Here is a 27,755-nt window from a genome sequence, read left to right as displayed (position 1 = left end):
ATAAAATCAAGTGACTTTTAGAACCTATGCTGGAATGGAGATACCAACTTAAAAAAAAAAAAAAAAGAAAGAAAAAAGAAAAATAGGCAAAAAAGCTTCCCTCTCTATGGAGTTGCAGAACAGTAGTGCCAAATCTCTGGCACAAGTGAATTGATTGATGTTCTTCCCTAAAACAGTGCAGTTAAAGCCAGTATGGGTCTTGTGTGACATGATGATGAATGACCAAGCTTTCACTTTGCTGACTTGTATCAAGGTATGCAATTACAGAAATTATAATACCAATTAAGATCATGATCCAAATTCTACAAGTGGAGAGGGGGAAAAAACACAGAAGGGTCAAAAGCCAAGGCAGCTCATACAGCTGTTGTATGACATCATTGCATGCATCCAGACCAGAGTACCTTACAAAGACCCATCAAAGAGGGCCTTCGATACACAACTGCTTTTCTCCTCATGCTGAGACTTAAATGATAAAGAATAAGCAGACTGATAAGGAACGTTCAGTTTCTGCTTTCATTATACTAGTTTGCCTGGTGAAATGAAAGTCTCAAAAGATTTTTTTTGTTGGTTTGTTTTTTAGTCAATAACATTTTGAAAGGATTATAAAAAAAATCAGACATAATTACAGTCCATTCTGGCAAGTTCATGGGACACCTACAAAACAAGTAACAAGAGCAGCATACAGTGAGAAATGCTTAGAAGACTTGTAAAGATGTGAAATTTGAATGTATAGTCACCTACAAAAGTACAGTTTTGTACCTACCATAAATGTAGATGTTCGAAGATCCACATTGCTGCAGTCCTTACACTTGGGTAGTCCGCTGTCCTCGGTCGGCCCGAATATCAAAGTATAAGGCTGACGTCGGTCAAGGCGCATTAGACTGACATCAGGACGTCAGGGTACAAATGCGCATGACCGACGTCATATCCTCAGTCTTTTCTTGCCCCAGATGTCAGAAGACCCTAACAAGAAAGGTCAAAACCCAAAGACAACAAAACCAACAACCAACCATCCTAGCACTAATAATATGTACAATATATACAAAATACACAATATTTACAATCCAACCCACACAACCACCTCTAACTACAGAGGGGAAGGAGGGAGGGTAATTGACTGCAGCAATGTGGATCTTCGAACATCTACATTTATGGTAGGTACAAAACTGTACTATGTTCTTCATCTCACATTGCTGCAGTCCTTACACTTGGGTAGAATCCCAAAGCAGAGGTAAGGGAGGCTGGCACAACTATAAAGAAGCAGGAGCTGCCAAAATGCCCTGTAAAATAGCAGTGGCAAAACCAGCTCTAGATTTAGAGTAAAGTGGAAGGTGATAATGCTTAGAGAAAGTAAGCACAGAACTCCAAGTAGCTGCCTCCAAGATATCTTTAGTTGCCACCCCCCTTAAAAAAGCTGTTGAAGTGGCAGTAGCCCTAGTGGAATGAGGCCTAATCCCAGCTGGAACCTCCTTGCCATGATGGGAATAACAGAAAGCAATGCAAAACCCAATCCACTTTGAAATAGTTTGTTTTGACACAGGCTTGCCCTGAGAACTCAAAGCAAAAGAAACAAATAACTGCTGAGCCTGCCTGAATCCTTTAGTTCTGCTCAAATAATATCGCAACTGCCTGTGTATATCCAAAGTGTGCAAAATCTTTTCCCCTTTATTTTGGGGGTTTGCATAAAAGGTAGGCAAATGAATAGTTTGGTTTAAAGACACACTAGAAACCACTTTAGGCATAAAGGAAGGATTAGTACGCAAAGATACCCTATCCTTATGGAAAATTAAGAAAGGCTCAACTGCCATAAGGGCCTGTAATTCAGAAACCCTTCTCGCAGACGTAATGGCTAACAAAAAAGCAGTCTTCCATGATAAATATTTCAACTCAGCAGTAGCTGCAGGCTCAAAAGGTTGTAGAGTGAGTTTCTCCAACACAAAATTGAGATCCCAAGCAGGAGTAGGAGCTCTCCGTGGGGGTCTTATATTCTTTGCCCCTCTAAGGAATTGCTTAAACAAAGGATGAGAAAACAATGGTGGGTCACAATCATAGTGAGCAGAAATTGCTGCAGCATGAATCTTAATAGAAGAGAAGGACAAACCTTTGTCCAGTAACTCAGTAAGATATTGAAGAGCCACACTTAAATTAGGCTTAGAAACATCAAATGCTTTTGCTGCGCTCCAAAATAAAAATCTCTTCCATTTATCTGCGTACACTTTCCTTGTACTAGGCCTTCTGGCTTCCAAAATAACATTCAAAACTTGCTGTGGAAGCTGAAACCCTCCAGGGTTTAAAAAGTACAGTTTTGTACCTACCACAAATGTAGATGTCCGAACTGGATAGCATCTGCAGTCATAACAACTGGGTTGTCCTGTCGTCAGGCAGCCCTTCGGTCGGCCGGATTCCAAAGTCCGGGTCCGGCTTCGGCTGATGTCGCACTTCACCCGACGTCATCTCTGCTGGTCTACGGGTATAAAGGCATCAGCCGACGCCATTTTCTTCAGTGTTTCTTGCCCCAGATGCCAGTTGCCCTCTTGGAAGGCTAAATTTTGGGTAAAAATGCCAATGTTCCCCAAAGGATAGAAGGCAAACACAAAAATAAGCATGTATGTACATATATACAAACAAATACACCATAAAAGACTCCCCACCAGCTAGCTATTAGGAGGGTAAATACCTAGGAGTACCACAGAGGGGAAGGAGGGAGGGTAATCCTGACTGCAGATGCTATCCAGTTCGGACATCTACATTTATGGTAGGTACAAAACTGTACTATGTCCTTCATGGATGCATCTGCAGTCATAACAACTGGGTAGAATACCATAGCCAACTAGGGAGGAGGAAGAATAGATTATGGTGTGGTTAGCATCCCTTGCAGTACAGCAGTGGCAAACCCTGCTCGGGATCTGGAATACAGAGGTAAATTATAATGCTTGGCAAATGTATGCACGGAGGTCCAAGTAGCCGCCTCAATAATGTCCTTGGTTGCCACTCCTCGTAAGAAGGCTGTGGTAGTGGCTGTTGCTCTTGTAGAATGAGGTCGTATGTTCTGTGGAATTGGTTTTCCATGGAAGGAGTAACAGAATCGTATGCAATTTCCTATCCATTTGGAGATTGTCTGTTTGGAAATTGCTTTTCCTTCCCTTCCTGTTGCATAGGCTACAAAAAGCTGGTCAGTTTTTCTGTTACTTTTTGTTCTGTCCAGGTAGTAGCGTAGCTGTCTGTGTACATTCAAGGTATGCAGCATTCTTTCCCTCTGTTTTGTGGGTTGGGGAAGAAGGTAGGTAGGTGGATTGCCTGGTTTAAGGACACTCTGGATACCACCTTAGGCATAAATGTAGGATTAGTCCTCATGGACACTCTGTCTTGGTGGAAGATTAGGAAGGGTTGTACTGCCATTAGGGCCTGAAGTTCAGAAACCCTCCTTGCTGAGGTTATTGCCAGTAGGAAAGCAGTTTTCCATGAAAGATGCTGTAGGTCTGCTGTTGCTGCTGGTTCAAAAGGTGCGAGTGTCAACTTTTCTAGCACAAAGTTCAAATCCCAAGCTGGCAGTGGTGGTTTCCTAGGAGGTTTTACATTCTTGATCCCTCTGAGGAACTGCCTGAGTAGAGGATGTGAGAAGACAGGTGGATCAAAGCTGTATTCTGCTGAAATAGCTGATGCATGTATCTTGATGGAGGAATAGGACAGGCCTGTATGTAGAAGCTCTGCCAAGTACTCCAGAATCTTAGCCATATCTATATTCGACACATCCTTCCCTCTTTCAGCACTCCAAATGACAAACCTTTTCCATTTCCCTGCATAGTTTCTTCTTGTTGAAGGTCTGCGGGCTTCAAGGATAATGTCTTTAACCCTTTGGGAGAGATCTGGAATAGTTGCTGCTATGTGATGTGCCATGCAGTCAGCTGCAACGTTTTAGGTTTGGATGCATGATGCTGTAGTTGTTCTGAGTTAACATCAAAGGCATCAGGGTATTGACCACATTTTGTCCCGAGACATGCTCCTCAGCAATGGGTACCAGTGTTGTCTTGGCCAGTTTGGAGCTATCAGGATTATCCTTGGACGTTCCTCCTTGATTTTTAGTAATACCTTGTGTATCAAGGGAAGAGGTGGGAATGCATATGCTGTCAGGCCTTTCCAGCTGAAGGAGAGCGAATCCACTTTCGATGCAAGTGGATGGAATGTCCTTGTGCAGAATTTTTGAGCTGGTGGTTGAGAGGGAAGCGAATAGATCTATCTGTGGCATTCCCCATTTCTTTGCGATGGTCTTGAAGATGTCCGGGTGTAGCATCCATTCGTGAGCATCCGAGGTGGTTCTGCTTAACATGTCTGCTAGAGTGTTCTCCTTTCCGTACAAACATTGCCTGTAACTGGATGTTGTAGCTGAGTGCCAGGTTCCAAAGGTCCAAAGTCATTCTGCATAGGGGTATGAATGAGTGCCTCCTGTTTGTTGATGTACCACATGACTGTGGTGTTGTCTGTCCTTATCATCAAATGGCCTTCTTTGAGAAATGGTCTGAATTTTTGGATTGCCAGTTTTACTGCCAGCATTTCTTTTAGGTTGATGTGCAGGTGAAGCTGGTCCTGCGTCCACAATCCTTGCATGCATTTGTCCAGCATGTGAGCCCCCCATCCTAGGTCTGAGGCGTCTGTTGTGATGGTTTGGCTTGCTTGATATTTGTGAAAGGGTAAGCCTGGGTTTGACTGGCATGCTTGAGCCCACCATAGGGACTCCTGTTTTAGGCATGGAATTAGTGGAATTTCTGCTTCTAGGCTGTGCCTGTGTTGGGACCATAAATTCTTTAGGTACCACTGTAGTTTTCTCATATGTAGTCTGGCATGTGGAACCAAGATTATGCATGATGCCATGAAGCCCAAGGCCTGCAGAACTTTCCTTGCTGTTAGTTTGTTGTGGTTTGTTAGTGCCAAGAAGTAAAGAGGAAGATCTTTTTGTTTTTCTGCAGTTAGGAATGCCATTTGTTTTACTGTGTCCAATTCCGCGCCCAAGAATGTCCTTGTTTGGGATGGAATCAGCCTTGATTTTTGCAAATTGACTGTGTATCCCAGTGCTTGTAGCAAGTAAATGACCCTTTGTAAATCTGTTGTCAGCTTGCTTTTGTTGTCCCCTTGTAGCAGGCAGTCGTCCAGGTATGGATAAATTTGGATTCCCTGTAGTCTGCAGTGGGAGATTACTGATGCCAGGCATTTTGTGAATACTCTGGGCGCAGTAGATAAGCCAAAGGGCAATGCTGAGAATTGATAGTGCTCTGATCCTGCAAGAAATCTGAGGTATCTTCTGCAGCTTTGTCTGATTGGGACATGCAGGTATGCCTCCTTGAGGTCCAATGTTACCAGCCAACACTCCTTGCCCAGCATGGGAAGAAGTTGCTGTAGGGTCAGCATCTTGAATTTTGGGACAATGATGTATGTGTTTAAGGTGGACAGATCGAGAATAGGTCTCCAACTTTTTTCCTTTCTTGGAACTAGGAATAGTCTGGAGTAGAATCCTTTGCCTTGTTCTGTTATTGGTACTCTTTCCACAGCTCTCATCTTTGTTAATTGCATTATCTGCTGTAGAGCTTCTGTTTTTTGATTTGGAGGTAGGTTTGGCATTCCTCTTTTGACTGGTATAGTGTGGAAGTGAAACCGGTAACCTTGGTCTATGGTTTGCAAAATCCACTTGTCTTTTGTGATATAGTGCCAGTTCTTTGAAAATAAGGTTAATTTTCCGCCTAAGGGTGCTGCTATTTGTTCCCTGGTAGGCGGAGTTAGAATCAAGTCACTGTGATTGCCCTGTTGTAGTGGTAGTGGCTGTGCCTGTGGCTCTGTTATTACCTTGCCACTGTCGTCCTCTGTAGGCACCCCCTCTAGATTGATTTCTGCCTCTGGAACGTCTATTCCTGCCCCTTTGGGATCTTGTGGAGTCAGGAAAGGACCAATTTTTGGCAGGCCAGTTCCTGCTAAACCTTGAGGCTGAACCTGCAAGAAATCTTTAACCGTTTGTACAGATTTTGCCTTTTCTTCCATTTTCTTCATTACCTGCTGGGCAGGTGTACCAAACAAACTGGTCTTATCCATAGGAGCATCTAATAACTTAGCTTTAACATGATCCGGTAGAACTTGTTCCTTCAACCATGCATGTCTTCTTATCACTGTGCCAGTCATGGCTGATCTAAATGAAGCCTCCAGTGTATCATAGCCACATTTTAAGGAATGGTTACTAACCTGTTGTATGTTATTTACCATTTCTAATAGATTTTTCTTATCTATGGAGTCAACAGAGGATAGCTTTTTAGTTAACTGATCAAGCATAAACTCTTTGTATTGTATCATGTGAAACTGACAGTTTAAAGCTCTAGCTGAGAGAGTAGCAGAGGTGTAAACCTTTTTGCCCCATCTGTCTAAAGACCTGGCTTCCCTTTCAGAAGGAATAGGGTTTTTTGCTGTGGTTGAGGCTACTGCCTTAGGGCCCTGGGATATAGTTTCGGGGTCTGCAAGAGGGGCCTTGTATAGGTGATGATGAGTGTCTGGCACCCTGTAAAATCTATCTGGTTTTGCAGGTGCTGGAGGTAAAGAATCTGGTGCAGTGCAAACATCATTGAATGCATCGTCCACAACAGAGAGGACAGGAGGTATAGCTAAGGGCCTGTGTTGTGGTAGGTGCAGAAAAGTCCTAAGTCTTTTTCTGGAGTCTGAAAAATCCTGTTCCTGCCATTGGAATTGTTCTCTCATGGCATGTAAGGTTTCCCCAAAGGAGAATTCTTCTGGTGGGGAAGCAGCTGGAATGGATTCTTCAGCATCTGAGTCCTCAAAATTGGAAAAAGGAGCCTCTGGCTGGTCTGTAATATCTGAGTCTTCCGCAGAATCATCAGAGGACACAGGCTCGAGGGGCTCTGCTCTAGGTCTCTCTTTTCTGGGGCTGAGAGGCCCTGTCTGGGTGAGATTGAGATCCCTAATTAAGGATATTAAATCTTCTGCCAGAGTAAGCATTTGTGAACTAGAAGTGGGCCTGGTTGAGGGGGGGTTTAACAGGCACTGACTTAGTAGATTTGGCTGCTTTAGCCCTGGCGAAGGCCTTAATAGACATGGCTGCAGGAGGCCTAGCAGCACCACGTGCTGGGGTAGAGACATCCAAAGGGATGGTGTCTGATAAGTCACTAGTAACCACTGTAGTAGGTAAAATTTCTGAGGCCGATTCAAGTAAGGTAACCGGAACCTCAGTAGTAGTCATTGATTCGGCTGTACTCTGATCAGTTTTCGGTTTCGCCGAAACCGAGACACTCGCGTTTGCTTAACCATGGTTTCGCCGAAACCGCAGACCGCGAGTGTCGGTCTTTTCTTGCTTTTAACAATTTGGGTAGTCGGAGGATCCGGCGGCATAATGTACGCAAATTCAGAGCTGAAAACTGTTCAGCAAACTCCGACCGACGCCTAAGCGTCGTCGGTTGAAAGAAGCACAGGCCGAACAGGCTGCTACGTCGTGGTCTGGGCCTAAACAAGGCAAACAGTAAGAGTGGAAATCTTTATGAGGTATTTGTTTCCCACAAGTTAAACAGTTATTGACTTTTTCTGACATCGGCTGAGGCAAGAAAGAGTCCCCAACGGGGTACTTAGCTTTTAGAAGTAGTATTCGGTAGTAGTAATCTCTGGATCTGACCGACCGGCACTTGCGAACAGCTTCTGCTTCGGGCGCCACGCGGCAAGAAAGACTGAAGAAAATGGCGTCGGCTGATGCCTTTATACCCGAAGACCAGCAGAGATGACGTCGGGTGAAGTGCGACATCAGCCGAAGCCGGACCCGGACTTTGGAATCCGGCCGACCGAAGGGCTGCCTGACGACAGGACAACCCAGTTGTTATGACTGCAGATGCATCCATGAAGGACATCAGAATATGCCAGGCTGTCAGGTGAAGAGAGTGAAGTTTGACATTGAGTAAATGACTGTTCTCCTGAGTCAGCAGGTGTGGAATCGATGGTAAAGGCCAAGGAGGCTCCCGTACCAGACTTCTCAGTAGTGGGTACCAATGCTGTCGAGGCCAATCTGGAGCTATTAAAATCATCTTTGGCTTGTCCTGTCTGACCTTCAGAAGTACCTTTGGGAGGAGAGGCAGAGGTGGAAAGGCATACACATGAAGATTGCTCCAATTGAATGAAAGAGCATCCACTTTCCAAGCTGTGGGATGAAAACTTTTTGTGCAAAACTTTGGCAGCTGGTAGTTTAGTGGAGAAGCGAACAGATCTATGTCTGGAGTTCCCCATGACACTGTCAATTTCTGAAATACATGAGGATCCAATTTCCACTCGTGGGGATCCATAATTTGTCTGCTCAACACATCTGCTAAGGAGTTCTGTGCTCCCGGCAGAAACCTTGCCTGAAGATTTAGCTGTAAACTGAGAGCAGTCTCCCACAAAATCATTGCTTGTCTGCACAGAGACTAAGAATGTGTTCCCCCTTGCTTGTTGATGTACCACATGACAGTTGTGTTGTCTGTTAGAATCAACACCTGCCCTGGAAGAAGTAAATCCTTGAAAGCTATTAAAGCAAATTGGACTGCCAACATCTCCTTCAGGTTGATATGCAGATGTAGAAGTCTGGCAGGCCATGTGTCTTGTATCCACTTTCCATTTAGATGAGCTCCCCAAGCTTTGTCCGAGGCATCTGTCGTTAGAATCTGACTTGCCTCTGGCCGGGTCACAGAGAGTCCCTTGTTTAGGTGACATTCCTGAGCCCACCACAAAAATTCCTTTTGAATGCAAGGTATTATCTGAATGACAGTGTCCAAATCTTGGCAGTGCTGTGTCCATACATTTTTGAGATACCATTGCAGCTTCCTCATATGCAGTTTGGCATTGGGAAGCACCAGAATACAAGATGCCATGAACCCCAAGGCTTGAAGGACTGTCCTTGCAGTCAGCCTGGACTGATGAGACAACTGATGGAAGTAAAGAGAAAGATTCTTTTGTTTGTCCGGGGTCAAAAAGGCCATCTGGGATGCTGTATTCAGTCTCACACCCAGAAAGCACATGTCCTGAGAGGGTACTAGACTGGACTTTATTTCGTTCACAGAATACCCCAGGCATCTTAGCACTGCTATCACATAGTGTAGATGATGAAGAAGTTCTTCTTTTCCTGGAGCCAGAATCAGACAATCGTCCAAATAAGGATAGATCTGTATTCCTCTTAGCCTGAAGAAAGCTATCACTGGAGCCAGAACCTTCGTGAATACTCTGGGTGCAGTAGATAAGCCAAAGGGCAATGCAGAGAACTGATAATGAGAAGTCCCAGCCCGGAAATGTAGATACTTCCTGCAACATAGCCTGATAAGAACATGAAGGTAAGCCTCCTTGAGATCCAGAGTCACCATCCAATGATCTTTGCCCAGCAGAGGTAAAAGCTGTTGTAACGTCAACATTTTGAACTTGGGAATGTCCAGATAAGTGTTGAGGATAGATAAATCCAAAATTGGTCTCCACGTGTTCCCCTTCTTTGGTACTAGGAACAGGCGAGAATAAAATCCTAGGCCCACTTCTGACAGAGGGACCGGCTGAATGGCTCCTATTTTGAGCAGCAGAGAAATCTGTTTGTGAGCCTCTATTCTTTGCTGAGGAGGAACGTCTGGCATGCCTTTGAAGGGAGGTAAGGTATGGAAATAAAACCTGTAACCTTGGTGTATGATATCCAACACCCATCTGTCTTGGGTAATTAAAACTCCAATTTTCTTTGAAAAGTGCCAACCTTCCTCCCAAAGGTGCTGCCAGTCGAGAAGAGTCTGGCAGCTGAAAAGGTAGGTCATTGGGTCTGTTTACGAAAGGACTGACCCCTGCCCTCACCCGAAGACTGTGCAGGTGAACTTCCTGTCCTAGGCCTGAAAGAGCCCTGAGCTCTGCCCCTACCCCGTCTAGACCTGCCCCTAGACTGGGAATCATAAGAAGGATACGTCCACCCTTTAGTAGGCCAATTTCTGCTAAACTTCGGAGGCTGAACCTGCAAAAAATCTTTAACAGTCTGCATAGACTTAGCTTTGTCTTCCATTTTCTTTAATACTGCCTCAACAGGTGAACCAAATAACACATCAGATTGTAAAGGGGCATCCAAAATCCTTGTCTTAACATGGTAAGATAAATTCTGATCCCTCAGCCAGGCGTGCCTGCGAAGAACTGACCCTGTGGCAGCCACCCTAGACGAGGCCTGTACAGCATCAAAACCACATTGCAAAGAATGCTTACCCACTTGTTCAGAGACATGTACCAAATCCTGTAACTCTTTACAGTCAATACCTTCCGCCAGAGCATCTACCTTAGACTTCAATTGAGACAGTAGATAGTTTTGGTATTTCAACATGTGAAACTGGCAATTTAGAGCCCTCATAGCTAGGGTGGAAGACGTATAAACTTTCTTTCCCCATCTATCCAAAGCCCTAGCCTCTTTATCTGGAGGAACCGGATTTTTAACAACAGAAGCCTTAACACCCTTAGGCCCTTGACTAACAGTTTCTGGGTCCGCCCTAGGACTCTTAAAAGAAACTTATGAGCTTCAGGCACCCTATAATACCTATCCGGCTTAACAGGAGCAGGAGGCAAGGAATCAGGATTAAGAGAAGCCTCTGCAAACACATCCTCCACAACATCCAGAACAGGAGGTATAGCCAAAGGCCTATGCTGGGGTAAAAACAGAAATTCCCTAAGCCTTTTCCTGGAATCAGAGAAATCCTGACCTTCCCACTTAAAATGCTCCCTCATGGAATGGAGGGTCTCTGAAAAAGAAAAATCCTCAGGAGGAGAAGCAGAAGGAGTAGAATCATCCACATCAGAATCAGAATAAGGAGAATACTCCTGCAAGTCTTCAGCCGAAGACTCTGAAACATCCAAAGCCTGCTCAAAACTCCCCAACTCAGGTTCCACCCTAGGCCTCTTATCAGGAGGGGGCAAAGAACCTCTAATTAAGGTAATCAAATCTTCTGCCATTTTAAGCATATGCTTCTTGGGCACAGATCCTGAAGAACTAGGAGTGACACCAACTGAAGCTAATCCTGGCCTGCCTCTGGGAGAAGCCTTAGAAACAGAAGGCCTAACCACCCTAGGAAGGGAGGGGAGTACAGTAACCTGAGAAGCCCCTTCAGCCTGACTTGCCTCCTGAGAGGCCACATCCTGCAATACCAAGGTCTCCCCCTGGGCCTCTAGAGAAACCTCCGGTGGAACCACCGGCTCCACCGATACCTCTAAAGAACCGGCGTCCGCACGGACGACTTCGTCTACCCTGGGCTTAGCTGCTTTATCCTTGCGCTTCTTAGAAGAAGCGGACGCCGGAGCATCCGACGGCATAGTGTAATTGCACCGCTTCCCAAAGACTAACCTGGCACAATCTAACCTTCTCTTAATAGTGCGCTTATTGAATCTAGCACAAAAGCGACACCCAACAACGTCGTGCTCAGGCCCTAAACAAGGAATACACAAGGTATGATAATCTCTATGCGGTATCGGTTTCCCACAAGAAATACAGTTATTCACTTTTTCTGACATCCGGTAAACCACTGAGGCAAGAAAAAAGCAAAATATTCCCCAACGGGTACTTAGCCAACTTTGACTCGGTCTGAAACTCCGAACTCGAAAAATTTCAGAACGCCGAACGGCACTTGCAACGCTGCTTCTGCATCGGACCATGCGGCAAAAAAGACTGAGGATATGACGTCAGTCATGCGCATTTGTACCCTGACGTCCTAATGTCAGTCTAATGCGCCTTGACCGACGTCAGCCTTATACTTTGATATTCGGGCCGACCGAGGACAGCGGACTACCCAAGTGTAAGGACTGCAGCAATGTGAGATGAGGAACATCCACAGATTCCTCTACAACTATTCGGAAGAGTAGAAAGTGTAATATCATAACCAGCAGGAAATTAAATGGTTGTCAAGGAGTGGCATGTCTTCAATATGCTATGACCCTGCATATTCCAGTATTAAGTTGAACCACCTCAGAAGGAAACATTCCTACAAATTATATTTTTACATCTGCAATAAAACTGTGTTTAGACAAAAAGAATTTGATCTTATTAACTGTCTAAAATACTAGCCTACTCTAGCAGCAACCCATTTCATAAAAAAGGACATTAGGTGCAATAAAGACAAATGGCATCTGAAGCTAAAATCTGTTGCACTACAACAATACAGGATACATTTTCACATGGTACTCATTCCCCATCTGCCAGCTATATAAAGAAAAACAGAAGCTGTATGACCAGACAAAGCACAGCAAGCCACAAATGCAAGATTTACAAAAGTACGCTGCATCAAAAACCAGGCAAGGGTATATTAAAAAAAAATCCAGACTTTTAACCTATGACCATGTATAACACGGCAAAAGTATGCTTCAAGTACTTTGCTCCAGTCAAAAACACAACAGATTTTATGGAGTTTAAACATAATTTAACTGCTTTGATTCACACAGTACTGTGGTAAGGTAAATGGATCAATACTGACAGAAACCCCAAACAAATTTAATCATACAAGAAACGTCACATTCCTGACTACACATGCCTGCAGGCAACACGTGTTACAGTTCACAAAGGTCAGATGAGGAGAAATGCATTTCTAAAGGTTATAGTCTGCAGCTCACAAATGCAGAAAACACTGGTGTCAGCAGTCAATGTAGCTACTACTCATTAGTATCAGTGCACCTTAGTGAAGGGAGGTCTGCAACAGTAATGTACATTGTAGTGGAACATAAAAATTGAAAGAGGCTGAAAATTAAAACTTGATGCAGTGATTACATTACCTATGCAGTACATGTACACTAACAGAACTGCTATCAAATGACTGTGGAACTGGTGAACAAGTAAACCAATGTTTTATCAGCATATACAGTATTACCTCATTTGCCTTTATTATACACAATACAAAAGGATACTAACCTGAAGTATGAGCTGCATGTAGCAAGAACCATTTTATGGCAGGGGAATTCAGTTCCTTCAACTATTAACACAATGTCAGTTAACAACTGCTGCTCATAAAAAAATTTAAGTTGTTCCAAAAGGCATACAGCATACTCTGTATTAACCTGCCTCTCGTCCTGTACTGACATGATTATGTTCCATTAATATTTCTGGCTCTTGACTGTACACACCAATTCTATGCAGCAAACTGGAATGCCTGAAGAAGGCGTGTGTTGGGGGGGAGGGGGGAGGAGTCAAAGGGAAAGAGAAAACAAGGCTCGCAGATCACTTTGGCTGTGATGTTGAAGTGCCACATTCAGCAGTTCCGTCCTAAAAGACTGCTGAATCAGCAAAGTGCTACAAGACTTCAACCAACTACTAGGTCATTCCAGATTGATTAGGTGTCAGGTCCTCTTCTCTAGAGAATAAACAAAGAAGCATTCAGCTCTCCGACTCAAGCTCTGGTACTGCATAATGGCACACAAAAAGAGAGGTAGTGAAGAGTTTTGGAAGCATTGATATCTGGATCAGCAACAGCCTGCTTCGGTACCTAAAAAAAAACAAAACAAACAAAAAAAACTATTAAAGTAGAAATTGGAACAACAAAATGTTAAATTACAACATGGCAGGCATTTGTATATAGCAATTCACAAATTCTGAAAAAGTATACAGAAGCACAGTATTAAACATATTTATAAAGTCACATTTTAAAAAGCCATCAAAAAAGTGGGATAAATCCCTGACTGCAACCTAGATGACCAGAGTTTTAAGTAGTGCCTCAGCTGGCTGAAACCCCCAGGTAAGAGAGGATGGGGAAAGAGCTTTTGCTCATCCTGGGAGGAGGAAATGTTGGTTTCCCAGTGGTTAAAATTGCATCTGTGCAAGAGGAGGCTTGCATTTCAATAAGGGCTGTTGCCAGAAGGATGTGGGCTTGGCACTTGCAAACTAGCCATTTTTAGGCTGTCAACATATATGCATGAATGCAAATGCCTCTTGGGAGGGTATGTTCGGTCCCTACGGTGATGCACGCACTCAAAATCAGTCACTATGGTCGGAGATGTCATAATAGAAATGTTCCCATAGCTGATACTCTAAATAAAGAACAGCAGTGAATGGGGGAATGGCCCTTTCTGCTTCCTTGGCCTGGGGACAATTAGGGCCCATCCACAAACATGGAGGGTCACAGTCGGGGGGGGGGGGGGTGAAACCAGACCCTCACACTGAAGTTGGGATGCCTCCCAACAAGTATCAGAGGCACAAACTTCTCCACTGCTATCTAGAGGTGTATACCAGATCGCTATGCACTGCATAATGGGAAATGATTGGAGTAAAGCACAGCTGTGGACAGCTTTTGATTCATGTGCACTGTATCCCCATCTACATGAACTAAAATATGCATCACGAGGACCACCAAATCATTACCTGTCTGGGGAACACAGTGGTGAGGCAGGCCCAAGTACTTCACCTCATCTTTTTAGCAGCAGGACATCCGTATGGTCACAAGCCTTTACAGTTCAGCCATGACCTTTAGAGGAGCTCAGCTATAACAGACCATATATAAACAACTAATTGGTCCTTTTTATAACCATCAGAAGTGAAAGTCTAACTTCATTGTACTTCCCTAGTTTGTTAACTATTCCCAGGCCTTTCAGTGTTGTCTTGGGCAAGTAACATAGTTTTTTTTAATAGGTGCATTATAAAAAATCTTGCTATATAGTTAAGGTACTGCATTTTTCATGCTTTTTCACTCACAGCAAAATATTGTTGGTCACCACTTTTTAAGCAAAAAGACACCTGTCTGCAATTCCTTCAACTTCTTCAAACACACTATCAGCTCCAAACACCAATTACTGTGACACAACCCATGAACGTGTATAGGTTCATAGGTTCATACTAGGCTATCTGCCCTAGGGCATTTATAAGCCTAGCCAGACTGTGTGTGGCTTTCACCACCCCTTAGGATGAGAATACTATGCCCATTAGTTTGCTGTGCCTCTGTCCAGCAGTGATACAGAGATGATTCCCGGGGAAACCTACGATCTCCCAGCCACTCGTCAAGATTTCTCTTGAACAGAGTCAGTGAGGGGCTCTGCCTCACATGGACTGGGATTCTGTTCCATAGTGTAGGGAGTCTCTGGGTGATGAATCTGTCCCTCCAGCACGTCCTATTTATATCTGTGTTGAGGTTTAAGTCTCTTGCTCTCGTGGCTCTGGTGGATTTGGATTTTTTGAGGTGGAGCATGTCCATTAATTCCGGGTTGGACATGGCCTTGTATGTCAGGCACAGATCACCTCTGAGCAGACGGTATGCGACTGAATAGAGCTGGAGTTTCTTCAGTCGGGCATCGTATGACATATGTTTGAGCCTTTATCCTTTTGGTGAGGAACTTTTGGGGTCTTTCCAACTGCTGCAGGTGTCAGGTAAGGTACATTCGGAATGGGGCGTTGTACTCAATCATTGGTCTGATAAGTGAAGAGTACAGGGGTACAATGACCTCTCCTGATCTGGATGTGAATCCCTTCATGATCAGGTGGGCAATGTAGAAGGTCTTCCTAACCACTTTGGCAATGTGAGTGTCAAAAGAGAGGTTACTGTCAACTTGGGTCCCCAGGTCCCTGATAACTTCTTCCGTGTTTAATGGATTACCACCTATGTGGTAATTAGGGGTTACCTTGTTTTTCCCAAAGGGTATGACTATACATTTTTTGGCATTTAGCTTAAGGCCATGGCTCTGGCACCAGTTATCCATTTCTATGAGACCTTTCTGGAGGATGTCTGTGTCTGATGGAGTGTCAATTATGGTGCCCAGTTTGCAGTCATCTGCAAATTTTGTCAGCCACAATCCCCTATGTTTGCCTGCACTTCAGAAAAATAAATGCTGAACAAGAGGGGGCCCAGGACTGAGCCCTGTGGGACACCGCTTGTGACCGGCTTAGAGTCTGACATGGCACCAGCAACTCTAACCCTGTGTGTTCTGTCCTTGAGCCAGTTTGCAACCCATCTTGTGACATATGGGTTTACATCTAAGCTGGTGAGCTTTTCTATGATGCCCGAGTGGGGTATTGTGTCGAATGCTTTTGCTAGGTCAAGGTAGGCTGTGTGAACTGCCTTACCCTCATCAATGGCCTTAGTGACTGTTTGAAAAGTCGACCAAGTTCAAGAGGCAGGATCTGCCCTTGACAAAGCCAAATTGGGTAGGATCCAGTGTCTGTAGGTCCCCAATGTCTTTATTTATGAGTTCCATTATGATCCTCTCCATAGCTTTGCAGACAAGGCTCGTCAAGCTTATGGGGCGGTAATTTCAGGGTCCGTAGAAGCACCGCCTTTGTGGAGTGGGACCACAGTTGCCGTCGCCATTCTTTGGGTACGTATCCTGTAGTAAGGCTAAGATTAAACAGCAGCCTTATGTGTGGGTTTAGTTCCTCATTGAGTTCGTGTAGCACACAGCCGGGGACACCGTCCGGTCCCATTGATGCTGTGTTTTTTGCTTTAGAGAGAGCAGCTCTCACCTGGGCATCTGAGATGTTTGGGAGGCTAGACTCTGGTGGGATAGATATTTATCCTTTTGGGGAAGGGAGGGAGAAATTTGCACTGAACCTGTCTGCCAGTATGTTGGCAATGTCTGTGGGTTCAGTGATTTTTTTATCATTTTGGACTAATTCTGAGCATATCTGGGAGTTTCCACCCAGGTTTCTAACATAGCTAAAGAAGGCTTTATGATTGTCTTTTGTGTCATTAGCGATTTTTCTCTCAAAGTTGGCCTTGGATGATTTTATGAGTGATCGTAGTTTTTGCTAGTATTGATCAGAGATGCCTTCCCATTTAGGGATTTTGCTCTGTCATGTAGTAGCTTTCTCCTCTTGTTGTAGAGTTTGTTTATGGCTGGAGTCCACCAGACCGGGCGCCTGCCTTTGGTGGAAAAGGTCTTGATTTTATTAGGGATTGCTTGATCCATACATTCCTGGAGGTGCTCGTAGAAGGCATTTGTAAGGGTTTCAGCAGCGTGGGTTGTGGTTTCCACTGGCTCGGGGGCCTTGAAGGATACCACTCCAGTCTTAAGAAGTGTGAAGTTTGCTTTTGAGAAGTTCTTCACTGTGGTCTTTTTTGCTGGGGGTGGAGGCGGGATGTGGATCTCCAGTGAGATCAATTTATGGTCTGATCTCACCAATGAGGGATATACTTCCGGTGTGGAGCATTTTGTCCCCATGTTTGTGATGATCAGGTCTGGTATATTTTCTCCTCTTGTGGGAATGGTGACTAGTTGTTCCATAGCATTTGAGTTTATGAACTCAAGGAACCTTTGGGCTAGGGTGTTGGGGCTTGAGTAATGTTCCCAGTCTATGTTTGGGTAGTTGAAGTCACCCAATATGATGGTGTTTGGAGAGACATTTATACTCTCCAGTGTCTTCAGGAAGGCTGTGTGGGTTTCCTGAGTTTGAGAAGGTGGTCTGTAGCATGTTACAAACTGTAGGGCAGTTTTACCTATGGTTAATTGCACCTGGATGGTCTCCGATGCTTTGTGCGTTGCCACTAACCTGGAGGTGTGGGTATCCTTTATGAATATGGATACTCCCCCTCCTTTTGTAGTTCGGTCCGGATTTTGGGGCGGGCATGATATGAGGTATAACCTGATAGTGCTGGGGTGCTCTCAGGAGCCTTGAACCAGGTTTCAGTCACAGCACAAACATCGATGTTCTCCATACTGAGGAGGGCTTCAAGGGCGAGCATATTGAGGTTTAGACTTCTGGCATTGAGCAGTATTACCCTTAGTTTTTCTCCATTTTTGTTTTCTAGGGCGGTAGGTTTATCATTTGAGCCTTGCCTAAAAAAGGCACTATGGGGGTGGCAAGAGCCTTTGCCAATATCCGGAAGCCCAGGGGTGACAGGTGCAAGCCGTCCCTTGCGAAGCAGCGTGGCTTGTCAAGCATGTCATCCCAGGCAGACAGACATTGGATCCCCTTAGAATGACACCAGTAATTAAGCCAATTATTAAAGCTGATCATTTTGTCTCTGTATTGTGGCATCATTCTTGGTGAGGGTAGGATACTGCTCAGGGTCAGGGTCATACCGGCCTGGGCTACATAATCTGAGAGCTCCTCTATGTCTCTTTTCATGTAGTCCAGGGAGGTACGTCTCAGGTCGTTCACACCGGCATGGACAATGACTAAGTCATACTTGTACTTGCTGTGGAGTGACCTGAGTGCTTGTGTTATGTGGCGGATTCTAGCGCCTGACAGGCAGCTAACTGTAATCTTTTCCTTGTTCAGTCTGGTGAGTGGGACGTCAGTGTGTCTGACTATGGAGTCACCTATAACAAGTGTGTCTGGCATTGTGTTTGGCCTTAAGGGCTGTGACTGTTTAGCACACTGACTTTGAGAACTATGTGTTGCATGTCTTATGTCTTGAGGTGGCAGTTGCTTGGGTGTCTGCTTTGGAGGCCTCTGTAGTTTTGGTAGATTTTTGATCAGTGCCTCCGAGTATGTCTTTGTGTGTTTATGTGTTTGTTTTGCAGTTGTGATAGTTCTATGTGAAACTGGGTTTGTGGTGTGCGTGGTTTCCTTCTCCTCCTGTCTGGTCTTGCCAGTCCTGAGTTGAGAGAGCTCAGCCTCCAGTTTGGCTATATAGTTGCTATCGCTCACATGTATTTGTGTTTTGTGGGAGAAGGAGTGGGTTGTCTGTGTACATGAGGCAATTGTAACATTGCCTCAAGATGCCCAGATTCACCAGCTGAACAGGAGAGGACGCTAGCAACTGACCCTTCAACATGCTAGAAAAAGTGAAAAAGTTTGCTGTGTAACTGAGTCAGAAGGGACCTATAGGGAAATGGGTACTCAAGGGGATTCTAGGCTAATGTAGTACTTTGTTTAGTATACAAGTACTTTACCTATATAAAAATGCTTTAGGAGCAAGTGCTGAGCTATTGAGATAGAGAATAGACTGTTTAGATTGCAAGTAGAGAAGTTCTAAGGGAAAAATTGAAGAGCAGACTTTACGGAGCCAGAAATAGTTTAACCTTGTTTGGGCAACTCCACGCTAAAGCGGGCTTTATAGCAGGGGGTTGAAAAGACCTAGGAATTGACCCAAAATGGCCAATAGACTACAAGTTTCTGGCTGGAACCACTGCTCTAGGGACAAATAGGCTGCTCAGTGCTCCCCACTCCCACTGGTGAACAAAGAAGCTTCCCTTTATCCAAATAAGGATATGGAATAGCACAGGAACCAAGCCAAAGCCCAGAGATCAGCAAACTCTGAAGACTGGACTATTCTAGCTCAGTAAGGTGGGAAAACAAGATTTTTTTTTTTTTACAGAAAACAGAGGAAAAACAGACAGTAAATGCTTTTAAACGGCTAGCGCACTTGAGTGTGTTAGCCTACAAGTAAAATTAAGCAACAAATAACTTTTTTAAAAGTGCAAAACAGTTAATCAACACAAAAACAGTTTAAATAGAATGCAGAGCTGTATAAACAGGCGAAATACCAGGCAGGTGGTGCAAGTAAGTTTTAAAATGCATTTTTAAAGAAATTAGCATTACATGCATTAAGTGCATATCACGTGTACTGCCTTGCTACAGTGTGGTACAAAAAGACTAAAACAGAACTGCTCAATGTGACTCCATTTCTTGGCCCTTTGATCTTGATCTCCATAGACCACTGCTATATCAAACATCCCACGCACCATAAAGGGACTGAAAACTATTGTACACTGACCGGACGTTCGTGAAGCAAGAGGAACAAACCCATATGTTGAATACTGCAACATGGGAACAGCAGGACATCCAAAGGATGCAGTCAGCCTTTTTTTCAGGACATCCAATACCATGTCAGGGCTCTACCATGCAGCTCTGGTGGCATTTTTTAAAATGATCATAAAGAAGGTACCATCTAGAAAGATGACTGCGTGGACATTCAGACCTAATGGAATACTTTATGCAGGGAAGGCATACAGTTAAGCAGGCCATTCCCAAATTGATTCACCAACTCTAACCTGAAGACATACATGGGAGAGGGGAATTATCACCTTCAACCCCTTCACAGCAGACTCCAATGTGAACTCTAAATGATTTAACTTGTAATTGGCTTTTCAGAGTCACTTCCAAAACGAGCAGGTGGAGTAAAAACAAAAAAAAAAACTCTTCGTAGAGGATGCTTCTTCAGGGGGACTTCGGATGGACTGTGGTCTCTCTGCTCAGTTAAGTAACAAGCTAGAAAACAGAAACCTCGGTGAAGGCTGTTCTCCAGTTAAGCATGAATGCACTGGGGGTGGACTGACAGTGTTAAGAGACACCATGACACTGACCGTAATCTACAATGGTTCTGAGAGTATTAGGGAAGAGTATCCTGTGAGTGTTACGGTTGGAAATGATCCAGAAAAAGTCAGCAATGACACTGGCCTTGAGAATCCAATGTCTGGCATTAACACCGATGGCAACACTGGCATTTAAGAGAATGGAAAGTACAGTTTTGTACCTACCATAAATGTAGATGTTCGAGTGCTAATACAGCTGCAGTCATAACAGATGGGTTATCCTGCCGTCAGGCGGGTCCTCGGTCGGCCGAATTCCAAAGTCAAGGTCTGGCGTCGGATGTCGTCACTTCTTCCCTGACGGCAGTGTGGCAGGGGTATAAAAGAATCAGCAGACGCCATTTTCTTCAGTTTTTCTTGCCCCAGATGTCAGGTGCCCCCAGAAGGAAGGCAAAACATAAAATTATGTAATAATGCAATATAATCAAAACACAGTAGTTGCAAGCAAATACACCATAAAAAGAATACCCCAATCAGGTTGTATGAGTAGGTGTTAGCCATTAGGGCTGTCCCAAGAGGGGAAGGAGGGAGGGAAACCTGGACTGCAGCTGTATTAGCACTCGAACATCTACATTTATGGTAGGTACAACACTGTACTATGTTCATCGTGCATACAGCTGCAGTCATAACAGATGGGTAGAATCCCAAAGCTAAAAAAGGGGTGGCAGGCAGTAAGTGGAACTAGGAGGAGCAAGGATGCCCTGCAAGACTGCAGTGGCAAAGCCCGCTCTAGATTTGGAGTATAATGGTAGGTGATAGTGCTTGGAGAAAGAACTCCAAGTGGCTGCTTCCAAAATATCTTTGGTAGGAACCCCCCTGAGGAAAGCTGTAGAGGTAGCTGTGGCCCTTGTGGAGTGAGGTCTGATGCCTGTAGGTACAATTTTACCATGAAAAGAATAACAAAAGCGTATGCAGTGGGCTATCCAATTTTGAGATTGTCTGTTTGGAAATAGCCTTCCCTTGAGCACCTGTAGCATAGGACATAAAGAGTTGCTCGGATTTTCTGAATGGCTTTGTTCTGTCCAAATAATAACGAAGCTGTCTGTGAATGTCCAAGGAATGTAGTAGTCTCTCACCTTTGTTTTATGGATTAGGGTAGAAGGTAAGTAAGTGGATAGCCTGATTCAAGGCTACCCTGGATACTACCTTTGGCATAAAGGAAGGGTTGGTTCGTAAGGAAACTCTGTCCTGATGGAAAATGATGAAAGGCTGCACAGCCATGAGGGCTTGGTAGTTCCGAAACCCTGCGTGCTGAGGTGATAGCCAGTAGGAAGGCTGTTTTCCATGGCAAATATTGCAGTTCTGTTGAAGCAGCTGGCTCAAATGGAGGCAGGGTCAATTTTTCTAGAATGAAATTGAGGTCCCAAGCAGGTACTGGTTGTTTCCTTGGAGGTTTTATATTCTTAGCCCCTCTGAGGAACTGTCTTAAGAGAGGATGCGAGAATAAAGGAGGATCAGTGTTGTATTGAGCAGAAATGGCTGAGGCATGGATTTTGATGGAGGAGAATGAAAGTCCACTGCTTAGCATCTCAGCTAGGTACTGTAATATTTGAGGTAAATTCAGTGTTCCAGGATTCTGACCCTTTTTCTGATTCCAGGCACAAAACCGTTTCCATTTTGCGGAGTAGGCTTTTCTAGTAGAAGGCCTTCTGGCCTCCAAAATGACATCCTGCACCTCCTTGGAGAGTAGGGTCTGTTGTGAATTTAAGGAATCCTCCAAGCGGCTAGATTGAGTGTTTTCAGCTGACTGTGAAGAGTTTTGAAGTTGTGCTGAGTCAACAGAAGAGGCATTAGAGGTAGGATCCATGGTGGGGAATGCGTCAGGCTCCTCAGGAGTGGGTACCAGTGTTGTCTTGGTCAGTCTGGAGCAATGAGAATCATCTTTGGTCTGTCTGCTCTGGCTTTTAATAGAACTTTGGGCAGCAGAGGAAGAGGTGGAAAGGCATAAACTGTCATTGTTGTCCAACTGAAAGAAAGTGCGTCCACTTTCCAAGCCTGTGGATGATAGGTCCTTGAGCAGAATTTTGTCAATTGGTAATTTCTGTGGGTAGCAAAGAGATCTATGTCTGGCCTTCCCCATGCTTGAATTATCTTTGCAAAAACTTGAGGATGCAACTTCCATTCATGTGGATCTGTCATATTTCTGCTTAGGTTGTCTGCCAGCGTGTTTTCCTTGCCTGGCAGGAATTGTGCTTGAAGTTGGATTTGTAACTCCAGAGCCATGCTCCAAAGAGACATGGCTAGCCTGCACAGGGGATATGAATGGGTTTCTCCCTGTTTGTTTATGTACCACATCACTGTGGTGTTGTCTGTCCTTATCAATAGCTGGCCTGGATGCAGTAGGTCTTTGAAAGCCATAATAGCATTTATTACTGCTAGCATTTCCTTTTGATTGATGTGTGGGTGCTTTTCTTTTTGTGACCATTTGCCCTGAATGCACCGATCTGTCATGTGCACCCCCCAGGCGTAGTCTGAGGCGTCTGTTGTGATGGCTTGATTTGCTTGAGGCGTGCAGAATGCGAGACCTATGTTTCTTTGGCATGCTTGAGCCCACCACAGAAATTCCTTTCGAAGACATGGAATTAGTGGTATAAATGTTTCCAAACTGTGGCTGTGTTGAGACCACAAGTTTTTTTAAATACCATTGAAGTTTCCTCATATGCAGCTTTGCACATGGGATTAGCAGGATGCAAGATGCCATGAATCCCAGAGCCTGCAGGATTTTCCTCACAGTCAGCCTGGTGAAGGTTGCCAGTTTTCTGAAGTATTGAGTTAGTTGCCCTTGTTTCTCTGGCGTGAGGTAGGCCATCTGGGTGTTTGTATTCAAGTTGGCACCCAGGAAAATTATTGTTTGAGAGGGTATTAGTCTTGATTTCTTTTTGTTGACTATGTATCCCAGAGAATTCAACAACATTATTACAAACGCCAGGTGTTTCAGAAGTATGTGTTTGCTGTCCGCTTGGATCAAGCAGTCGTCCAAATATGGGTATATTTGTATCCCTTGAAGTCTGCAGAAGGCAATTACTGATGCCAGGTATTTCGTGAACACTCTGGGTGCAGTAGATAAGCCAAAGGGCAATGCAGAGAATTGATAATGGGTTGAACCTGCAAGAAATCTGAGGTATCTTCTGCAATCTTGTCTGATTGGGACATGCAGGTATGCCTCCTTGAGGTCCAGTGTTACCAGCCAAGACTCCTTGCCCAGCATGGGAAGAAGCTGCTGTAATGTGAGCATCTTGAATTGTTGTACGAGTAAATAAGTGTTTAGGATGGACAGGTCCAAAATAGGTCTCCAATCTTTGCCCTTCCTTGGTACCAGGAATAGTCTGGAATAAAAACCTTGACCCTGTTCTTGTGCAGGTACCTCTTGAATAGCTTTCATGTCCATGAGATCTGAAATTTGTTTTTGTGCCTCTGCCCTTTGATTGTGTGGCAGGTTTGGCATGCCTCTCATTTTTGGAAGGGTGTGAAAGTGAAATCTGTAGCCTCTGTCTACAATGTCCAGGATCCATTTGTCTTTTGTGACAATATGCCAATTTTTCGAAAATAATGCCAGTTTTCCGCCTAAAGGTGCTGCCATTTGAGCCTTGCTTGGCATGCAAAGGGGAAAGTCATTGGTTCTGCTTTCTGAATGGCTGTGAACGATCCTCACCACCTCTTGGTGTAGGTGCTTGCCATTGTCTGCCTCTAAATGATCCTTGAGATTGCCCTCTACCCCTCGGGCGCCTGTATCTACCTCTTTGAGGTCTGTCCGTGGCTGGAAAGGACCAATTTTTTGAAGGCCAATTTCTACTGAAACGTGGAGGTTGTACCTGTAGGTAACCTTTCATTGTTTGCATTGATTTTGCCTTTTCCTCCATTTTCTTTAATACCTCCTCAGCTTTAACACCAAACAATACATCTTTTTGAAGAGGTGCATCTAGTAATTTAGCTTTGACATGATCTGGTAAGGTCTGCTCTTTGAGCCAAGCATGTCTATGTATGACTGATCCTGTAACAGCAGCTCTACATGAGGCCTCTAAAGCATCAAAACCACATTGCAAGGTATGTTTACCCACTTGCTCTGTACTATGCAACAAATCCTGCAACTCCTTCAAGTCTGGTTGTTCAGGTTGTGACATTTTGCTTTTCAACTGAGATAACAAAAACTGTTGATACTTTAACATATGGAACTGACAGTTTAATGCCCTCATGGTTAAGGTGGCCGAGGTGTATACCTTTTCCCCCCACCTTTCTAAAGCTCTGGAATCTCTCTCTGAAGGTAATGGATTTTTGGCAGTGGAGGCCTTAATTCCCTTGGGACCCTGTGAAATAGTTTTTGGGTCAGCCGCATGGCTTTTGTATAGGAATTGGTGTGAATCAGGAACCCGGTAATACCTGTCAGGCTTGACTGGAGCTGGAGGTAAAGAATCTGGGTTAAGGCTGGCCTCTGAATACACATCATCTAGTATGTCTAAGACAGGAGGGATAGCCAGAGGCCTGTGCTGAGGGAGCAAGAGGAAATCCCTGAGCCTTTTCTTGGAGTCAGAGTACTCTTGGCCTTCCCAGTGGAAGTGTTCCCTCAAGGTATGCAAGGTTTCCCCAAAAGAGTAATCCTCAGGGGGGGAGACAGAGGGAATGGACTCCTCTGCATCAGAATCTTCAAAAGGGGAGTATGAATGTTCCTGGTCCTCAGAATGTTCTGAAGTAATGGAGGCCTGGTCCGAGGAAGGGTATTCTTCCTCCACTCTGGGCCTTTTGTCCGAGGGGGGTTGAGAACCCCTGATAAGAGTAATCAAATCCTCAGCCATTTTGAGCATCTGCTTTTTAGGCATGGGGCCTTGAGAGGGGCCCTGTGGAGCTTGTCTTTTAGTATGCATGGCTGCTTTAGATTTAGTGAAAGCCTTAATGGAAAAAGATGAAGAAGGCCTGAAGACACCTTGAGAGGTGGCAGGCCTGTCTAAACTCTGAGTTTCCCCACCAAGAGTGACTTCGGTATCTGTAGTCGGGGTGTGGGCCGAAGAGCCTGCGACCTCAGGCACAGAAGACGCCGCTAATGAAGAGTCATTAGTAGTCAGGGGCTGCGTAGGCGCCTCGCTGAGAACCGGAGCACCTGTATTCGGCTTTAGCGTGGTGTCGGTAGAAGTCGCGGACCTCATATGTCGGTCCTTATCTTTGCGTCTTTTACTCAAAACTGGGGTCGGAGAATCCGACAACATAATGTAATTAAACTTTTTGCCAAAATAGTGTTGGGCGAACTCCGCCAGACGCTTAATAGTGCGTCTGTTGAATGTAGCACAAAAACGACAGGCCGAGACGTTGTGGTCTGGGCCTAAGCAAGGAATGCAGAGGGAATGGAAATCCTTATGCGGTATTTGCTTCCCACATGAAATGCAATTATTAACTTTGTCTGACATCGGTCTGAGGCAAGAAAAGTTTCCCCAACGGGGTACTTAGCTTTTAAGAAGTCTTCGGTTAAAAAATATTCGTAATCTCGGGAGCTGGCCGACCGGCACTTGCGAACTGCTTCTGCTTCGGACCGCGCGGTAAGAAAGACTGAAGAAAATGGCGTTGGCTGGTTCTTTTATACCCCTGCCGCACTGACGTCAGGGAAGAAGCAACGACATCCGACGCCGGACCTAGACTTTGGAATTCGGCCGACCGAGGACCCGCCTGACAGCAGGAAAACCCATCTGTTATGACTTCAGCTGTATGCACGATGAACATCTGCTGGAAGCATCAATGCCATACCAATATTACAATGAATTTAACACAGCAGTAGGCAAAGTCAAGACTGAGTCTGCAGTTGGGAATACAAGGCTGGCAACCTGGGGCTTGAGTAATAACATCAACACAGTCTCTTCACCCCACAGATAAAGCAGGGAAAGGGGTACAGAAAGACATACAGTTGGGCACTAAACCACCTATGCCTGTCATAACCTAGGACTAGGAAGGGAGGGAGGCAGCTGATGCAGACATCGGTACTGTTAAGTCTAGATTTTTGAATGTCAGGGAAGTACCCCTCTAAGTGTGCCAACATCAAAGAGAAAGAATAATGATTTGACAAAGGATCAATAAACTTGCTAGCAATTTCTGATGAATGTTCTTCCATAGTGGAGGCAGAAGGAAAAGATAACTGGTAAGTGATGGTCACAGCAGCAGAAGGCTACTGCTTTACCCTAGATTTAGTACAGAAGGGTGGTCCCAAAGTTGCAGAGTGCTTCAGAGAAGTTCAGAAAACAGCAGAATTATTCAGTTTCTTTAGTTAAGAGAGACAATCCAATTAAACAGTACTTGAAATGTTTTCTGCTTCTTAAAGCAGACTTCATGACTTCCCTACAAAACATTACTCAAAATCCTTGTGTTAAGCCACCTGGTAGGTCTTACAGTGGGATGTTATTCAAGGGCACTTGTGGAATGCACTTTGTGTGTGGTTCGAAAGCTAGGCCTAGGCTGAAACACAAACAAATACTCAGACACAAAAAAAATGCTGTAAACCTTAACTAAAAGACAAAGCAATGAAAAAGTAATCATCACAGCCTGGAGTTATTCTTGACGTAGCTTGAAGGGTGGCAAACAAAATATTGTTGCTTAGCACCACCGTATATTGCAGAGAAGGGTATTAACCTGCCCAGAAAAGTTTTATCTGCCAAGCAGTGTTAATGACGTTAGCATAAGTACTACTGCTCTAAAGCACAGACCACCTCTTAAATGATATTCATTTATCCATACTAAAGAAAAGGCCTCAAAGTCCGTTTTATGAACTGGCTTTTATGCTCCTCCTATTTAGCCCAGGTCAAGAATGAAAAGGATCTTTGGACCAGTTAGTTCACTTATCCTGTTAAACAAAACAAAACAAAGAAATTATGAGAATTTGTAGTACAAATCTTACAACTTAATCAATTACTCCACGGGTATAGTATTTACTTACTAAGTGAAAAATGAGCTGTGGGTTCTCACTAGGAAAGTGACGTTAAGAACTGTCAAGAGCAACCTAGCAAAGCAGACTCCTTTAGATTACACTGAAAATTCTTAAGGCCCATCCACTTATCTGGTTTAAGGCTGAAATGTCACCAACAAAATCACCTGATGTTTTTATATGCATGTATAACTATTTCATGCAAGTGTACCTATCCTGTTTGTTGCAACTTATAACAATAACCTATCCTTACTTCAAACACAGAGGATTATGTCTGGTCACCAATCATAGAGAGAGAGAGACAGAAACACAGAGGTCAATCAAGTAACTCATCTCAAGAGCACAGCAAATTGAAACGAAAGCAATAAAACAGTACTGCCACACGTCAGACCTTAGACAGAAGAGTGTGTCTTTCTCATGAACCAACAGTTTTACAAGCTGTTAGACACTTCATTCTTTCGTACTTTATGTTTAAAAGTGCAGCAGAGTGAAGTCTTGAATAGCTTTTCAAGCCGGTTTAGCTTCTGCCAGAGTTCTATGGTGACCTGCACAGGCCAGTGATAAGCTCTTGATTTGTACTAGAGCGCATCAGTGCTTAGAGGTGCTTAATAAAAGCTTTAGTACC

The 27,755-nt window shown here is 44.4% G+C and overlaps 1 protein-coding gene across 1 annotated transcript in view; it reads right to left on the bottom strand.

The window, feature by feature from the left end:
* KBTBD2 (kelch repeat and BTB domain containing 2) overlaps positions 1-27,755 on the bottom strand; it is a 395,624-nt gene that overhangs the window by 146,713 nt on the left and 221,156 nt on the right. Inside the window, exon 2 of the mRNA XM_044064844.1 lies at positions 12,908-13,478. Coding sequence (XP_043920779.1) covers positions 12,908-13,077 — 170 coding nt within the window. The 5' untranslated portion in view covers positions 13,078-13,478. The remainder of the gene's footprint in view (positions 1-12,907; positions 13,479-27,755) is intronic.

The sequence above is a fragment of the Protopterus annectens genome, chromosome 3.part0, assembly GCF_019279795.1.
Source record: "Protopterus annectens isolate FY-2018-M chromosome 3.part0, PAN1.0, whole genome shotgun sequence".
Taxonomy (NCBI): Eukaryota; Metazoa; Chordata; order Ceratodontiformes; family Protopteridae; genus Protopterus; species Protopterus annectens.
This window is presented reverse-complemented; position numbering and strand designations above follow the sequence as displayed.